The sequence below is a fragment of the Torulaspora globosa genome, chromosome 4, assembly GCF_014133895.1.
Source record: "Torulaspora globosa chromosome 4, complete sequence".
Classification (NCBI taxonomy): domain Eukaryota; kingdom Fungi; phylum Ascomycota; class Saccharomycetes; order Saccharomycetales; family Saccharomycetaceae; genus Torulaspora; species Torulaspora globosa.
The window spans coordinates 235,226-250,014 of record NC_050730.1 but is presented as its reverse complement, the minus strand read 5'-3'; the positions used below and the strand labels follow the sequence as shown (position 1 = coordinate 250,014).

The 14,789-nt window shown below is 47.3% G+C and overlaps 10 protein-coding genes and 1 non-coding gene across 11 annotated transcripts, besides 1 other annotated feature; 7 read left to right on the top strand and 4 right to left on the bottom strand.

Moving 5' to 3' along the window:
• Positions 1–118: 118 nt before the first annotated feature.
• Positions 119–190, bottom strand: HG536_0Dtrna5D. The gene has a single exon. It is a non-coding gene; the product is annotated as a tRNA-Asp (tRNA).
• A 312-nt stretch (positions 191–502) lies between these two features.
• Positions 503–1,555, top strand: RNH1 (RNA-DNA hybrid ribonuclease; the record flags this gene model as incomplete). Its single annotated transcript, XM_037283398.1, has 1 exon — positions 503–1,555. The coding sequence occupies one exon, from the start codon at positions 503–505 to the stop codon at positions 1,553–1,555; it is 1,053 nt and encodes a 350-aa protein (XP_037139294.1).
• An 851-nt stretch (positions 1,556–2,406) lies between these two features.
• TIM18 (Tim18p) lies at positions 2,407–3,048 on the bottom strand (the record flags this gene model as incomplete). The annotated part of the gene is made up of 1 exon (XM_037283397.1): positions 2,407–3,048. One exon carries the CDS (start codon positions 3,046–3,048, stop codon positions 2,407–2,409), a length of 642 nt encoding a protein of 213 aa, XP_037139293.1.
• Positions 3,049–3,176: 128 nt separating this feature from the next.
• Positions 3,177–4,694, top strand: MUM3 (Mum3p; the record flags this gene model as incomplete). Its single annotated transcript, XM_037283396.1, has 1 exon — positions 3,177–4,694. The coding sequence occupies one exon, from the start codon at positions 3,177–3,179 to the stop codon at positions 4,692–4,694; it is 1,518 nt and encodes a 505-aa protein (XP_037139292.1).
• Positions 4,695–4,708: 14 nt separating this feature from the next.
• Positions 4,709–5,923, bottom strand: RNA1 (GTPase-activating protein RNA1; the record flags this gene model as incomplete). The annotated part of the gene is made up of 1 exon (XM_037283395.1): positions 4,709–5,923. The coding sequence occupies one exon, from the start codon at positions 5,921–5,923 to the stop codon at positions 4,709–4,711; it is 1,215 nt and encodes a 404-aa protein (XP_037139291.1).
• Positions 5,924–6,109: 186 nt separating this feature from the next.
• Positions 6,110–6,565, bottom strand: MBF1 (multiprotein-bridging factor 1; the record flags this gene model as incomplete). The annotated part of the gene is made up of 1 exon (XM_037283394.1): positions 6,110–6,565. The coding sequence occupies one exon, from the start codon at positions 6,563–6,565 to the stop codon at positions 6,110–6,112; it is 456 nt and encodes a 151-aa protein (XP_037139290.1).
• A 297-nt stretch (positions 6,566–6,862) lies between these two features.
• Positions 6,863–7,309, top strand: TAF9 (chromatin modification protein; the record flags this gene model as incomplete). Its single annotated transcript, XM_037283393.1, has 1 exon — positions 6,863–7,309. One exon carries the CDS (start codon positions 6,863–6,865, stop codon positions 7,307–7,309), a length of 447 nt encoding a protein of 148 aa, XP_037139289.1.
• Positions 7,310–7,507: 198 nt separating this feature from the next.
• HG536_0D01360 (ChAPs family protein) lies at positions 7,508–9,700 on the top strand (the record flags this gene model as incomplete). The annotated part of the gene is made up of 1 exon (XM_037283392.1): positions 7,508–9,700. One exon carries the CDS (start codon positions 7,508–7,510, stop codon positions 9,698–9,700), a length of 2,193 nt encoding a protein of 730 aa, XP_037139288.1.
• An 84-nt stretch (positions 9,701–9,784) lies between these two features.
• Positions 9,785–11,278, top strand: DFG5 (putative mannan endo-1,6-alpha-mannosidase; the record flags this gene model as incomplete). The annotated part of the gene is made up of 1 exon (XM_037283391.1): positions 9,785–11,278. The coding sequence occupies one exon, from the start codon at positions 9,785–9,787 to the stop codon at positions 11,276–11,278; it is 1,494 nt and encodes a 497-aa protein (XP_037139287.1).
• Positions 11,279–11,569: 291 nt separating this feature from the next.
• On the top strand, positions 11,570–12,826 carry RAX1 (Rax1p; the record flags this gene model as incomplete). The annotated part of the gene is made up of 1 exon (XM_037283390.1): positions 11,570–12,826. One exon carries the CDS (start codon positions 11,570–11,572, stop codon positions 12,824–12,826), a length of 1,257 nt encoding a protein of 418 aa, XP_037139286.1.
• A 310-nt stretch (positions 12,827–13,136) lies between these two features.
• Positions 13,137–13,214: a sequence feature (Short protein (HG536_0D01330, QLL32611.1) was converted to a misc_feature.).
• A 29-nt stretch (positions 13,215–13,243) lies between these two features.
• On the top strand, positions 13,244–14,431 carry CPA1 (carbamoyl-phosphate synthase (glutamine-hydrolyzing) CPA1; the record flags this gene model as incomplete). The annotated part of the gene is made up of 1 exon (XM_037283389.1): positions 13,244–14,431. One exon carries the CDS (start codon positions 13,244–13,246, stop codon positions 14,429–14,431), a length of 1,188 nt encoding a protein of 395 aa, XP_037139285.1.
• Positions 14,432–14,789: the final 358 nt, after the last annotated feature.

Sequence of the window (14,789 nt, the reverse complement as noted above, 5' to 3'; positions counted from 1 at the left end):
AATACTTTGACAAATTTCCCATTTGAAATTAGCATCAACTAGCACCATATGGCCCCAATGCTAGCGGTGGCTCTCGAGAATTTCTTCCGTTGAAGTAGTTACGAGGTGCCAAAAAAATCTCCGCGACGGGGAATTGAACCCCGATCTGGCACGCGACAAGCGCCCATTCTAACCATTAAACTATCGCGGACGTTTATTTGGATGGTTGGAAGATGTTTAGAATTTTACATAATAGAAGTACTATGTTGATCACTGACCAAGCGACAGTACAAATCACTTGTAAAATGGTAACCAGTCAAGTTTGAAGTGCCGGTGAGACCGTGGACTATTCCGATTTCTGATTTGTTTTGCTCACCGGTCACTGCGAGAATCATCTATTGATCTCGGTCGTTTAATAGTTTGTGCAACCATTGAAGACAGACACAGCATTGGCTGAACTGTCAAGATTGACCTTATCAGACGAGAGTTGCTATATATCTTAAACCTCTCTAGGATCCTTGTAATGGCAGGGAAAAGAGGTAGGTTTTATGCAGTCCAAAATGGCAGGCAACAAGGGGTCTACAACAATTGGGACGACTGTAAGGAACAGGTAACTGGGTACTCCGGAGCTCGGTACAAGAAATTCGACACGTATGCAGAGGCTCAGGCATTTTCAAACTCCCAGGTATCTGCGGGAACTGAAAGGAACTTTTCGAGTCAGCGCAGTTCGGCCTCTGACCCCCGAAACTGTCGCGACTATGCTGCAATAAGCTACGCTAGTCACCAAACTCATTCGTGGCAGCCTACCAGACAGAAGAAATCCTACTCCGTGAAGAAATACTACTCCGTGAAGAGCAGCAACCCCTCAGTCCCCAGTAGAATATTCAGCGATTGGAAGGAATGCGAAAGATATGTGAAAGGTCAAAAAGGGCTGTCATTCAAGAAATTTGAAGATCAGGACACTGCTGTACAATTTATGAAGGGGACGGCGGATGATCAAGTTGATTTTTCGCATGCTGGTATTTCCAAGAATGAGTTTACAGCCAGATATAAGCTTTCCCCAACCAACAGGAAATATTCTGGGACCTCGAGGGTTTACTGTGATGGCTCTGCACTTGCGAATGGAACAAGCTCCTCATGTGCGGGCTATGGTGTGCATTTCGCTGATGAACCTGGTAACGATATATCTGAACCATTGAGGTCGGGAGCTCAGACTAACAATAGAGCTGAAATACAAGCTGTTTCGAGAGCATTGGACGAGATTTGGCACAATCTGACTGAAAACAATGATAAGAAGTGCTACCAGATTAAAACAGACTCTGAGTACGTGGCCAAATTGCTCAATGACAGGTATTTTGCTTACACAAATGATGAGCTTGCAGGATTACCTAACAGCGATCTCATCAATCCTTTACTGGAAAAGTTCACTAAGGTCAAGCAATATTATGCGGTCAATCATGAAGCCTTTGATAACAATGGCCGTTTCACTATCGAATGGGTAAAGGGTCATGCTGGCGAGCCCGGGAATGAGATAGCGGACGAACTCGCTAGAAGAGGTGCGCTTAAAAAGACTTAAACGCTGGTTGCGAATCTCCTTTTGTCGTTTTATTCCTTCTTTACTGAGATGAGAACCTGTCGAACTTGATGTGTTGTCAAAGGTTAGGCCATTGATTTGTACTGAGCCACAGCGACCCTGTAGAAACTGAGTACACACTATTGTGTTGGCTATTTTCTGTGAGTCGTGAATAACGCAGAAGATATGATCGGCAATGAAAGGGTGCGGTCCGAGTGTCGCAGTCGTTACACGTGGTTCCTGACTTGAGGACGGAGATGATGTTTCCTTTGCCCTTGACCTCAATGACATAGCTTAAGCCGGTCAAACTTTCTCATACATGAAGGGTGTACTTTTCATATCCACATTTGCAATTTTGAAAACCTCTTGAAATAACCAGCTGAATACGAGTTTGATATTACCCAGCAACATACGCATAATTCGTAATAAAGATGTCTAAAGACCAGGGACGTCACTACGGTGTACAAAGTGGTAGGCAACCAGGTACCTACAACAATTGGGCCGACACGAAAGCTCAGGTGGAGGGTTATTCCGGCAATGAGTATCGTAGATGCGACACGCAGAAAGAGGCCAACGCATTTGCCAATGCAACTCATGATAAAGCTGGCTCTAGCTCAGGACATTCTGGACATAAAAAATAAGGTCCGTAAATCTGAAGTACATGGCGGTCCCAGCGTTAGCTCATATAGCTTAGACGCACTTATGTAGTCTTAGTGATTTTTTGTTTAGCTTTATAGTTCTGAACTTAATAGTTACTCGAGGTTACTAAACGTAAAATACAGAATTCATAAATAATAAATAAATCAAGGAGCTAGAGGCCTATTGGGAAAATAGGCAGCTTGCCTGACGATAAATCATCTGGTACTGAATATAGACAATCCGCTATCTTCGTCGCTCCATAGCTTACCAATGAGATCTACAACACCGTTATTTCTCGTTTCAAGGTCATAAACTCCATAAAGCGCAAGTGCTGAGCCGCCATAAAGTAAATAGCGTGCCATATCGTGCCATATACCAAATTTTCTCTTTGGTATGTAATCTATAATGCAACTCATGAATCCGTAATGGGCGTGGACTATCAGCATAACGCACAGGGACGCATCGAGCAGTGGATGCACAACGCCACCATTCAAGGAAATATATAAAGGTATTGTGGTCAATGGTAGTAACGAAGCTGCGGTAATTCTTTCGTAATCCCAATGGTAAGATCCATGAAAATGATTTGGCTCAGGAGCTTGGAATGCATCGTTCATTCCCCCCTTCACTCCTCCCGGAGGTGAAGGGATCATTTTAAACTTCGATAGATTGGGTCTCAAAGATAGATGTCTGGTTGAAATGTGAGATGTGGATATACATGGACTGAACGCCCTGTTGAGCTTGCTAAAGAGGCTGCGACCGTTTTCAAGATGTCTACCTAGCCCCAGTGGAACGAACAACATCTCAAACTGCTGAAGGAAAGCAATTGAAGCTGCAAAGCTTATAAAGTGACTCGCCATTTTGGTTAAACCATTGATGTGATTGACATTTTCAGGCTGCCAGATTTTTCAACATGGTGTTTGGGTTTTGGCGCCAGGCGACACAAACTTCAGAAGTGTCAGTTAATCGAGAATAATACTAACAAGTTATGTTAATTGTATTTTACCAACAGACTGGATTGATAGCGAAGCAGCAGATGGCGTTGAGGGATAGTTTCGAAACTCATATAGTTGGTTCTCTTTTGGAGGTGAAAAAATGGGGGGTATTTGAATGGGGTTGCGTAATGGTGCGCTTAATTATTCTGGGGGTTTATATCGTAGTACATTCCGCTGTCTCTGTAATAGCTTGGTCTCTGAATTTTTATCTAGAGAGTCCAGTAACAGGAGTGGTGCTTAAGCTTAATGAGCTATTATGGGGTTGCATACCAGTGCTAGGCAGATACGGAATAAGGATTTTTCCTCGAGTCATTTCCGAAATCAAGCACAAATGGATACCTAGACTGAGCAAACTATCACAACTGATTCAGGTGTGCTTTCAAGTACATCTGGTTGAAATGACCTTAAAAGATAAGAAGAACGTCCAGATTTTTTTGACTGCTGAAAGCGACAGTTTAGAATTATATGACAACGACGGACAACTAGTGACAACATTGCTGCTAGCAAATCACAGATCGATCAATGACTATATGTTGATTAATTATTTGATCCAGAATTGCAGTAAATATCCCCCAGGTGAAAGAAAAATGAGAAACATCGTAAGAAAGTTTTGGCAAGACGATGTGCTATTGATCCCTCCTTTGAATTTCATAACATGGGGCAAAATTGTGAATTTCCCACAACTGTCGCTCATGAAGAATATACTAATGCTTGACGAGAATGCATTCGTGGTACCGATCAAGATAAAGGATCATCTCACCGACACGGGTAATCAGGTTCTGGCAGTCTTTCCAGAAGTTAATATCATGACAACAGAGCTGAGTATTATTCAAAGAAAATTGTGTGAAGATTATCCGTTCATGGCCAAGTTTTACAACGTTCTCTATCCAAGATTCAAGAGTTTTATCAGCACTATTAGATGCTTCGCTCACATCAAGCATATCAAGCTCAATGACAACGCCAAAATATTCACGAATGTACGCATTATTTTCAATAATGGAGTGAGTAAATTCATCTCAAAGGCTGCTGCACATTCCCAGAGCACAGTGGATAAACAAAATGCTCAGGCCTCCATGATTGTAGGCTTACCACCGATGAGTGATTACGAGGATATACCTGAAATTGAAGATGATAATGAAAACGAAGCAACAGTACCCGTAAAAATAAATCAACATTTTTTTGACCTAACCATTGTTTACTACAAGCCTAAGTTTACGAAAGCGGCGCATGATCACATTAATGGGCAACTTGGCATACATGAGGGCTATCAACTAGAGCAAGTCAATCCTTCAGTGTTTGAGATGTTGCAACCGGATAGAGATCTGAATAAATATGACGAAAATTACAAGCGCAGTAGACCACCTCTTATAATTATGATTCACATTAAGAAGCATGAACTCGCTCCCCTTCTACCAGCAAAAGGTCGTAATTTAGAGAAATGGCTCGAGAATAAATGGTATGAAAAAGACAAATTGATTGATTCTATAGAAGACGGTATTAGGGTTAGATAAGAAGAATCAAAGAATCAAATACGGGTTTTTGATAAATCTTCAGTTAGATGCTCGACAGATAGTTCCAACAACTGTTTCTCCATGATTTCCGTTTCTATCTCCTGTAATTTCTCGTCTTCGTCCTCTTCTTCCTCACTTTCCTCCTCGTCGCTATCTAACTCCTCCAAATCATCTAGTTCCAACTCTTCAAACAGTTCCTGTAGGGTGTCTAAAGCTTCCGAGTCCTCATCCAGCCTATTCCCGTTAATCTCCAAGTCCTTCAACTTGGGTAGATTACCCTTTTGCAGAGCTGGAACAAGGAGCTCTTCAACCGTTTCCTGTGTCATTTCATTATAATTTGCCCTCAAGCTTTCTAACTTTTCGAATTTGTGATCATTAAAGATCTTGAAGACTTCACTTGCTCCCTGACCTTTCAACAAACAATCGTTGATATTCAGCTCCCGTAGAGTGTCCTTCCAAGCGGGTAGGTTGTCAGCCAAGATCGAGGATGCAGATTTGGTGAAGGTATTATCCTGCATATCCAAAATTTGCAGATTCTTGTTGAATTTCAGACCATAGTGGATCAAAGTAGCCACACCTCTCGGTCTGATACCATTTTGATACAGCTTAACGCTCTTCAACCCGTCTCCATGGCTTTTCAAACCCAATGCCAAGTACAAAGCGGAGCCGTTCTCCAATCTGTTTCTACCACAGATAAAAGTCTCCAAAAAGGGTTCGTTCTTCCGCTTCTTGTTCTGAGCCAGCTGGAAAAGCGCCTTCCCAATCCTTTCACCGGCAAATGGACCCATGCCATTGTTACTTAGCAACAAGTGCTTCAAATGGGTAGCACTGGCAATGAAATTCTCCAGGATATCAATAGTTCTCAAACCAAACGCATTATCCGAGAGGTTTAAAATTTCCAGGCGATCGCATTTCAACAGGGCTGGCAACAGGCATCCGAGAGAATCCACCACTTCGTCGACCAATCTTGAAGTGTACAAATCGGCGAAATTGATCTCCCTCACGTTCTTGTAAACCGAGTCGTGAGTCTCGATGAATTGTGCAAGCGCTTTGGAAGCATCAGCGCCGATGGTGTTGCCGGACAGATCCAATTTGCTGCATTTTGTCAACTTGCCCAGCTCCTCCAGATGAGGCTCAATATCTGATGCTGAAGTCAGTTTCAAAGCTTTCCCAGCGATGGAAAACACTTCAGATTCGTCGTACTTGGTTTCGTAGTGCAAACTGGCCATAATGAAGTTGAATATGATGCTCCTAAGCTTCTTAACTGCCAGTTCTTGAAGCGATGCCCTGCAACGTTCAATTTTTTATGCTGATCGAGCTGGTATGAAAAAAAAAAAATACTAGTGTCATTACTGTAATACGTACTTAAACATGCTTACCCATTGCAACGAGTGTGTCATCAACTGCGTGTCATTCTATTTCTTCTTTGGTCCGCCGAGAGGTTCACCAATGTTCTTACCTCTAAGCTTGACACCAAGCGCTCTCTCCAGCTTACCCAGCACTTGCTGGTTGGGTATAGCCCTAGCGGCCTCGTAATCGTTGATCACAGTAGGCTTCTCGTTGATCTTGGTGGCCAGATCCTTCTGGGAAAGCTTCTTCTCTGTACGAACCCTCGAGATCGTTCTCCCCACAGAGGAGTCCAACTTCTTTGGCTTCACAATATCTGTCTCTCTATCCACCTTGGTCAGCCTCTGGCCCTCTGAATCGCCCTTGGCGTTTGTGCTGCCGTATTTCTTGTCCACAGAGACCACCAAACCCTGTCTCCTGGCGGCGTTGATCTGGCCCTGAGACCTTGCCACATTCGCACGAGGTCCGCCGCCACCAGCTCTGACTCTCTGACCAATCACTGTAGTAGATTCCCAATCTGACATCTTAATATGCGTTCTAATGTTGCTTTACGCCTTTCTCCGACAACCACTGGCTAAGACAAGGCGGCCTCGTCGACCCTGCTCCTTATATAGTGCCGCCCAGAAATCGCCACCTGTCAGAAAAGTTCCATGAAGTTCCATGAGATTCCACGGATCTTTTCAAGAACGATGTTACCCGGAGTAGGAAGAAGCACTACCGACGAAAACAAACCTTCTGAGATTATCATTTTAAACTAACTGACACAAAAACGATTGACCGCCAGGCCCTAGCAAGCTAGAGTAACACAAACACAGGTAGAGATGACCAGTTCGAGTGCGACGACCGGCGCTGCTAGTGCTGCTGAAGAGGCTACTGCCCAGGAAGATGTGCCCCGCGACGTGCGGTTGCTGCATCTGCTTCTGGCGTCGCAGTCGATTCATCAGTACGAGGACCAGGTGCCCCTACAACTGATGGATTTCGCGTTCAGATATACGCGCGGTGTGCTCAAAGACGCCATGGTATACAATGACTATGCGGAGCAGCCGGACGAAGGGCTCACTGTCGAGGACATCCGGCTTGCGATTGCAGCTAGAACCCAGTACCAGTTCAAACCTACGGCGCCAAAGGAGCTGCTATTACAGTTGGCCAGCGAGCGGAATAAGAAGGCGCTGCCGCAGGTGATGGGCATGTGGGGGGTGCGATTGCCGCCAGAGAAGTACTGTTTGACTGCCAAAGAATGGGATTTGGACGATGATGAGACAGCGTGAAACCGGGTAACAAGTGGGTGGATTTTGCCGTACAATGAGATAAATGTCCGTTTTTTTTTTCAGCGAGCGCTCGTTCCCCTGCCTGCACCGCTGCGCACAGTAGGCGGACAATGTGGATATTTTACCTTCCTTTGAACGCTCCTGTATGTAGATACGAGTGAATATTGGCTGGCGGATGGGTCAAAGGAGTGGATTACGATGTTTTCACAGTGTTCCATTCCGGAAGTGAAGGAAGAGACTGTCGGACAGGCGCTCCAGGAACGGAGGGCTAAGATCCCTCAGTTTCAGGATCTGGGCCCTCCGGACCTGATCAGCATGGTCAAATATATACCATCTTCGACGAACCAGGCCAGCAATAGCCACGCGCTCGACTCCGGCCGAGAGGCAGCCCCAGATAAGGATAAAGGGGCCGACGAGTCGTCATCATTTGTGAATGGGTTGCATTCTGGTGAAAAGTTGAAGGGCGAGACGGGTACCTTCTTTTACTCTTTGGGAGTGGATTCTTCTGATCCTACATCAATTGCGATCTTTCTCAAGGGGATTGCTGATACGATTTCTGAAGAGCCGCAGGCGTGGTTCGGTAAAACCAGGAACTTCCATGTGGCGCGTATCTCGTTTTCCAGTTGGAACACTTTCAGAAAATGCGACGTCAACATTGTCGTGCATATTCCAGGTACAGTGCAAACGTTCATACTTGACTCTCAGGGCGAGCAATTACATATAGCGCCGGAAAGCGATTACGAGCAGGATCTGCTATGGGCAGAAACGTTCTTCAGCGGCGTGGTGAGATCCATGATGCTCATGAAGGACAATGCCGAGGAGGGAGAGGTGCAAAACGTTGTTGAGACCCTGATTATAAATCCGCTAACCTCTGGTCAGCTGGACAGTGTGGCAGATATGTTCATCCAGTTGTTTCCTTTGGTCTACCCTAGGGGCGCTGAGCTTGGCGGGCCCTGCTACGTTACGACTATCACGCGCACGAATAACTACTTGGTGGAAACCTTGATCGAAGTGGTGAGATTAACGCGTAGCGTCGAAGCGTGTCGTCCAGTCCTGGAGAATTTAATGAAGAAATATCCGGAATCCGTGGTTGTGCTGGCTCGGGTGCTGCTCACTAACGATCTTGAAGTCGATGCTATCGAGCTGATAAACTCCGCGCTATTGCAGTTGGAAGATAACGACCGTCAAACTGCTGATCCAGATTACAAGGCAGAGCTTCTCTGCGTTCAGGCAGACTTTCTTCTCAGGGTCAAACAGGACTATAAGCTGGCAAGAAAGATTGCCCAGAATGCTGTAAACTGCTCGCCCAGCGAGTTCAGGCCGTGGTATCTTCTGGCTGAGTCGTATATTAAACTGAAGGATATCGAGAATGCCCTTTTAACATTGAACGCCTGTCCAATGACACCCTTGAAGGAAAAATATGCCCTCAAGAGGGTAGTACCAATTTCAGACAATTCTTTGCATCTCCCCTTACCGGTTGATGCCGTTTATGACGAAGTCAGCTCACTGGATCCGCAAAGCATTCAGAAAGAACATAAGAACGCAGACCCGGCGTTGGCAAACCTAGCCGCCTCCAATCTGAAGTCCATATTCCAACTGACCTACAGTTTGCTTACCGAGATAGTGCAGATCACAGGTTGGGAGAATCTGCTAAAATACAGATCGAAAATCTTTGTGATGGAAGAGGAGTATCAGGTTTCTTCAACTGAAGAGGTCGACAGAACCGATGAACCCGCCAACGATTTGCCAGCTCCATCACAGGAGAACGGCAAACAAAACAGCTCTGTCTCTTCAAAGAGATCACTGCGGTCGAAAAGACTATGTGAAAGGTGGCTTGACAATCTCTTCATGCTACTTTATGAAGACCTAAAGACATACACCTTATGGCAGACAGAACAATTGTATTTCGAAGCACAATATTCCAAATATAACAAACTGACATTCGAATGGGAGCTGTTTGGTCTCTGTGCGCGCCGGCTCGGCCACTTGCCGGAAGCGGCAAGGGCCTTCCAGAAGGGCCTCTCACAAAGATTTTCCGCAGAGTGCGCTCGAAGGCTTCTCGAGTACTGCGTCAAGGAACGCCAGCGTGTCAGAATACAGTCCAGCTCACCAAACTCCGAGATGACCTCCTCCGCCGTCATGGCACGCATGAACGAGCTTGATAGCACCATCATCGATCTAGTCGTCAAGGTATGCTGCTGGAACCACCGTTGGTACATAGAGTTCTCCATCATTCTACTCGACGCTTTAAGTGAAGCAGTACAGGACATGGGCATGACCAAGATCTCAAATGAAATCTCGTCCAGATTCTCCGAGTCCGTCTTCCGATTGGTCCAAGACAATTTGCTCGACTTCTTCTCCAAGTACACAAACAGCTACTACGATAACTAATCGCCTATGTTGTATATAGAATGATATATCTCAGCGCTGAGCCAAAGACTACTAGTGCTTAGACTCAGCATCACGTACTGAGGAATGCGCTTGACGCGAGGCGCAAACACTAGAGAAAGCTCGACTACCAAAAATAAAACGTCGAGCATAATAGTCAAGACTATTGAAAGCAGCTATCACTCGATATCATTTGTCGAGATTGATCATACAACGATGATGGCTAATCACTGGATATGCTGTTTGGTGCTGTATCTCAGCGGAGCCGCTTCCGCAATGAACCTGGATATTACTTCGAAGGATTCGATATGTAATGCGACGGCGTTGATTCAACAAGGTATGATGGATTACTATGAAGGAACGAGATACGGTGGTACTGTGGGAATGTTCCAACCTCCGTACTATTGGTGGCAGAGTGGAGAAGCGTTTGGTGGTATGATCGATAATTGGTTCTTTTGTCAGAGTAACAGTTACGAAAGTATCATTTATGATGCTCTTTTAGCTCAAACCGGCCCCCACTACGATTATATGCCCGAGAACCAGACCATGGTGGAAGGTAATGACGATCAAGGTGTTTGGGGTATCACTCTTATGGGCGCTGTAGAGCGTAATTTCACGAACCCGAGCAATGGGACGCCTGGTTGGCTGGCCATGGCACAGGCTATCTTTAACCAGCTTTACAGTCGATGGGACGCGGCTAGTTGCGGTGGTGGTTTGAGATGGCAGATCTTCACATGGAACGGTGGTTACAATTACAAGAATACCATTTCGAATGCGTGTCTGTTCCAGATCGCGGCCAGATTGGGACGGTACACGGGCAATACCACGTACTTGGATGTGGCTACCAAGGTTTTCGACTGGCTTGTCGACGTTGGATACGTTGTGTTGAAGGACGAAGGTAACGTGTTCGACGGTGCGGAGATCGACCAAAATTGCACCAATATAGTCACGCTAGAGTGGACCTATAACCACGGTGTCGTTCTGGGCGGTCTGGCTTACATGTACAACGCAACCAACGGATCGACGGAATGGGAGACTCGTGTAACGCAGATTCTGTCTGGTGCTGAGTCTTATTTTTTCAAGAATTCCATCATGTATGAGAGTACATGCCAGCAGGATTCCACAGTCACCTGCAACAACGACCAGAGATCTTTCAAGAGCATTTTCTCCAGAATGCTTGGTCTTACCAGTGTGCTTGTGCCCTCTACGCAGCCCGTCATCGACAATCTTCTGCAGACGAGTGCGCAAGCCGCGGCAGCTTCCTGCAGCGGCGGCACAGATGGCCATACATGCGGGCTGAACTGGCTCAAACAGGCAAACGACGGCATGTACGGTCTGGGAGAACAAATGTCTGCACTCGAAGTGATCCAAAACCTTCTGGTTAACAAAAGTCCGGCTCCGTTTAAAGCCGACACGGGAGGTTCTTCCACAGGTGACGCCAGCGCTGGTCTGAATACGTCATCTGCAAACGTTCTACAGAACCAGCTAGATATCACGACGGGGGATCGCGCGGGAGCCGCGATCATAACGGCAGTCGTGCTGCTGGTCATTGTCGGAGGATCCATTTGGATGCTCTTTTAAGCATTGTCAAGATTATGACGCGATGATTAGAACCAAACCATATTCAGGAATGATACAGATATCAACTCACAGCACAAACGCCAGTAGTTCGACCTGGCAGACGGCTTGAAGACCCACTGGAAGGGCTCCAGGGTCCGCTAGTACTATTGTTAATAGTGTAGTTATTTTTCAGGCCTTATATAGAGGGCTGGGTAAACAAACAAACGATGCCCGATCTAAAGAATGTAGACAGAAGAATAGACAGTTATCAGTCAGATCTGTGAGATCTGCAGGTGAGGTTGGCGGTAAGCAATGGACCAAATGGAGACCGATTACGACAAAACGCAGCAAGAACGGTTACCTACTTTGTATGAGGTGCTGATACAGACGACGTATCCTCCGGTTGATTCGTGGGAATTTTACACGTATCTCTCGCAGTTCCCATACGCGATTGACTATCTAGACTTTTGGATTGACTTGATGGCACACGTTCGGCTGTGCAAGGACTATGTGAAGTGCGTAAGGGACTCCGTCGAGTCGAACGATTTATTTGCCGAGAGGCCCCGGGACGACGACAACGAGTCTGCTACGTCGTCACTACTGCTCGATGCGCTCCTGAACGAGGGCTACCTGGACTTCCAGAACACCAAACGGGTCGCCAAGTTTCTACAGGGCGACACGAGCGATTCCTCGAGGCTCTCGCAGCTAGTGAGAGAGTGGAAGAGACAGTCCGGGCTGCAGGACGAGTCTAAATACCACCTGTCGGCGATGGTGGACGAGATGCTGCGGAAGGAGACAAGAAGGATGAACCAGCCGCGGATCAGCCGCAAGCAACTGGTCAACAACGCGCAGCTCATCTGCAACACGTATCTGCTGGGCGCCGGCGGCAGCAACAAGTACCTGATCAACGTCCCTGAACACATCAAACAGCGAATCCTGCAACAGGTGCAACAGGACGAAAGACACGACCCCGAAGTGTTCGACCAGCTGAAAACCATCGCTTACCAGTTCCTCGAGATGGACTGCTTCCCGAAATTCCTCAGCACCGTCGCCCTGCACAACATCCACGACCAGGTCTCCAACTGGCGACACCACCCGTCCGCGCTCCGCAAGCGGCGCAGCCGCTCCCCCTTCTCGAACCACACAGTGCTCAGCAGAGTGGTCGCGGGCCTTCTGTGGCTCGTCCTCGGCTTCTGGATCGGCTACACCCTCATCTTCCTCCACTACAGCAGGGCCATCCGCGTCGTCACCCTCGTGCCCTTCGCGCTCGGCTGCTACTCCATAGTCTGCGGCCTCTACCAAGTCGACATACTCTACTCCTGCTGCGGCCTCACCCAACTGCTCATGTACCAAGATTCCACCGACTCCCTCGCCAAGAACGGTCCCTACTACAGACAGGTGCCCAAGATCTTCAAGCTCCTAGGTGGCAACTCAAGACTCATAGCCATCCAGCATCCATTCATCAAGAGATTACTCTGGAGGAGAGGCCTCTGGTGTGCTCTACTCGTCGCTCTTTCCACCGCCATTTTCACTGTCATCTTCGCCTGCGTACCCAGCTACAGACTATGAACAACAACAGCTATCAATGGGCCTCGAGCCTTCCGCAATGACTTCCCATGACATCAGCGATGAGCTTGCAAATTTTTTTCCTTCATTATTACGTTGTTGACGTCGTTTCTTTTCAGCTAGATAAGTCATCGGGCAATTTTTTCCACCATTTATAAAAGGCATACGGTATCTGCAGATTAGACCTGGCGTGTAGGGAGGTTGTGTTCTGTCGATCGTTGTAGGGAATCGACCAGACAGTTGCTCAATTGCTAAATTTTGCTCGGCAAGCTTCATTTGGACATACAGTTTCTGGGGACTTTTGAACAGTTGTATGTTTAAGCTATCGGAATCGTCGTATACCTGCCAAGACTACATATCAGACCACATTTGGAAGACCAGCCAGTACTAAGAGTGCGCTACACGAGTCAATTATCAGCCATGTCAACTAAAGCAAGTTTTTCGATCAAGAATGGGCCTACTTTCGAAGGGTACTCTTTTGGCGCAGAGAGGAGCGTCGCTGGGGAAGCGGTGTTTACCACGTCGCTGGTCGGATATCCGGAGTCGATGAGCGATCCTTCGTACAGCGGGCAGATCCTTGTGTTTACACAGCCTTTGATCGGTAACTATGGAGTTCCGTCGGGCGAGGCGCGCGACGAGTTCAACCTGTTGAGATACTTCGAGTCGCCGCATGTGCATCCCGTGGGGATCATTGTGGCCGAGTACGCGTACGAGCACTCGCACTGGACCGCGGTGGAGTCGCTCGCCAGCTGGTGCAAGCGGGAAGGTGTGGCTGCAGTGACGGGTATCGACACCCGTGAGGTGATCCAGTACTTGAGAGAGCAGGGATCGTCGCTGGGGCGCATAACCGTCGAGGGACAGGCCGCAGTCGAGTACAGGGACCCTATGAACACGCATCTCGTTGAGAAGGTGAGCACCAAGGAGCCATATCACGTGAAGGCGTTGAAGCCAAGATGCAACCTGGCGCTGATCGACTGTGGTGTTAAGGAGAACATCGTGAGATGCCTGGTCGCCAGAGGCGCCAACGTGACCGTGTTCCCTTACGACTGCAGAATCCAGGACGTCGCCAAGCAGTTCGACGGTGTGTTCGTCTCCAACGGCCCTGGTAACCCGCTCTTTTGCGAAACCACAGTGAACAATTTGAGGGAGCTGCTCAGCGACGAGAAGCTGGTGCACCTGCCTGTGTTCGGCATCTGTCTGGGACACCAATTGCTCGCCTTGGCTGTCGGTGCCAAGACCCACAAGTTGAAATACGGTAACAGAGCTCACAACATCCCAGCCATGGATCTGACCACCGGCCAATGTCACATCACTTCGCAGAACCACGGTTACGCGATCGATGAAGACACACTGCCCAGCGACTGGAAGCCATACTTTGTGAATCTAAACGACAAGTCCAACGAAGGCATGATTCACGTCTCCAGACCGATCTTCTCTACTCAGTTCCACCCGGAGGCTAAGGGTGGTCCTACCGATACTGAGATCTTGTTCGACAAGTACTTCGAGAACATCGAAGCTTTCAAAGTCAAGAAACAGGCAAACATCAAGTTGGCCAACGCGCCAGTCAGCATCCAAGTTGACCAGCTGGCCACCGAAAGGGTTTTTTAAGGATGGGGTTTACGTTTTATTGATTCATTCTTTTTGAATGTCAGATCTTCCATGCTTTATGTTGTTATACAGACCATTCCAAACTCAGTGGGTCGAGTGCCATTGATCCCAGGACAAGTCTTGCGGTATAGGCTAGCATCAATAGGCGTTATATAGAGCTATAAAATGGATATCAATGACGCATTTACAGACTGGTTCTGACCTGCTATCGAGCTTAGAGGATCCTAATTGGTAGGGTAACACGTGCTAGCTAAGCAATACATTGACTATTCGAAGATCAGTATCGTCAAGATGGCAATATCAGGCTGAAAGTGACTGTTAGGAAGGGCCTTGAGCCAGCGGTGACACTGCTAAGCTA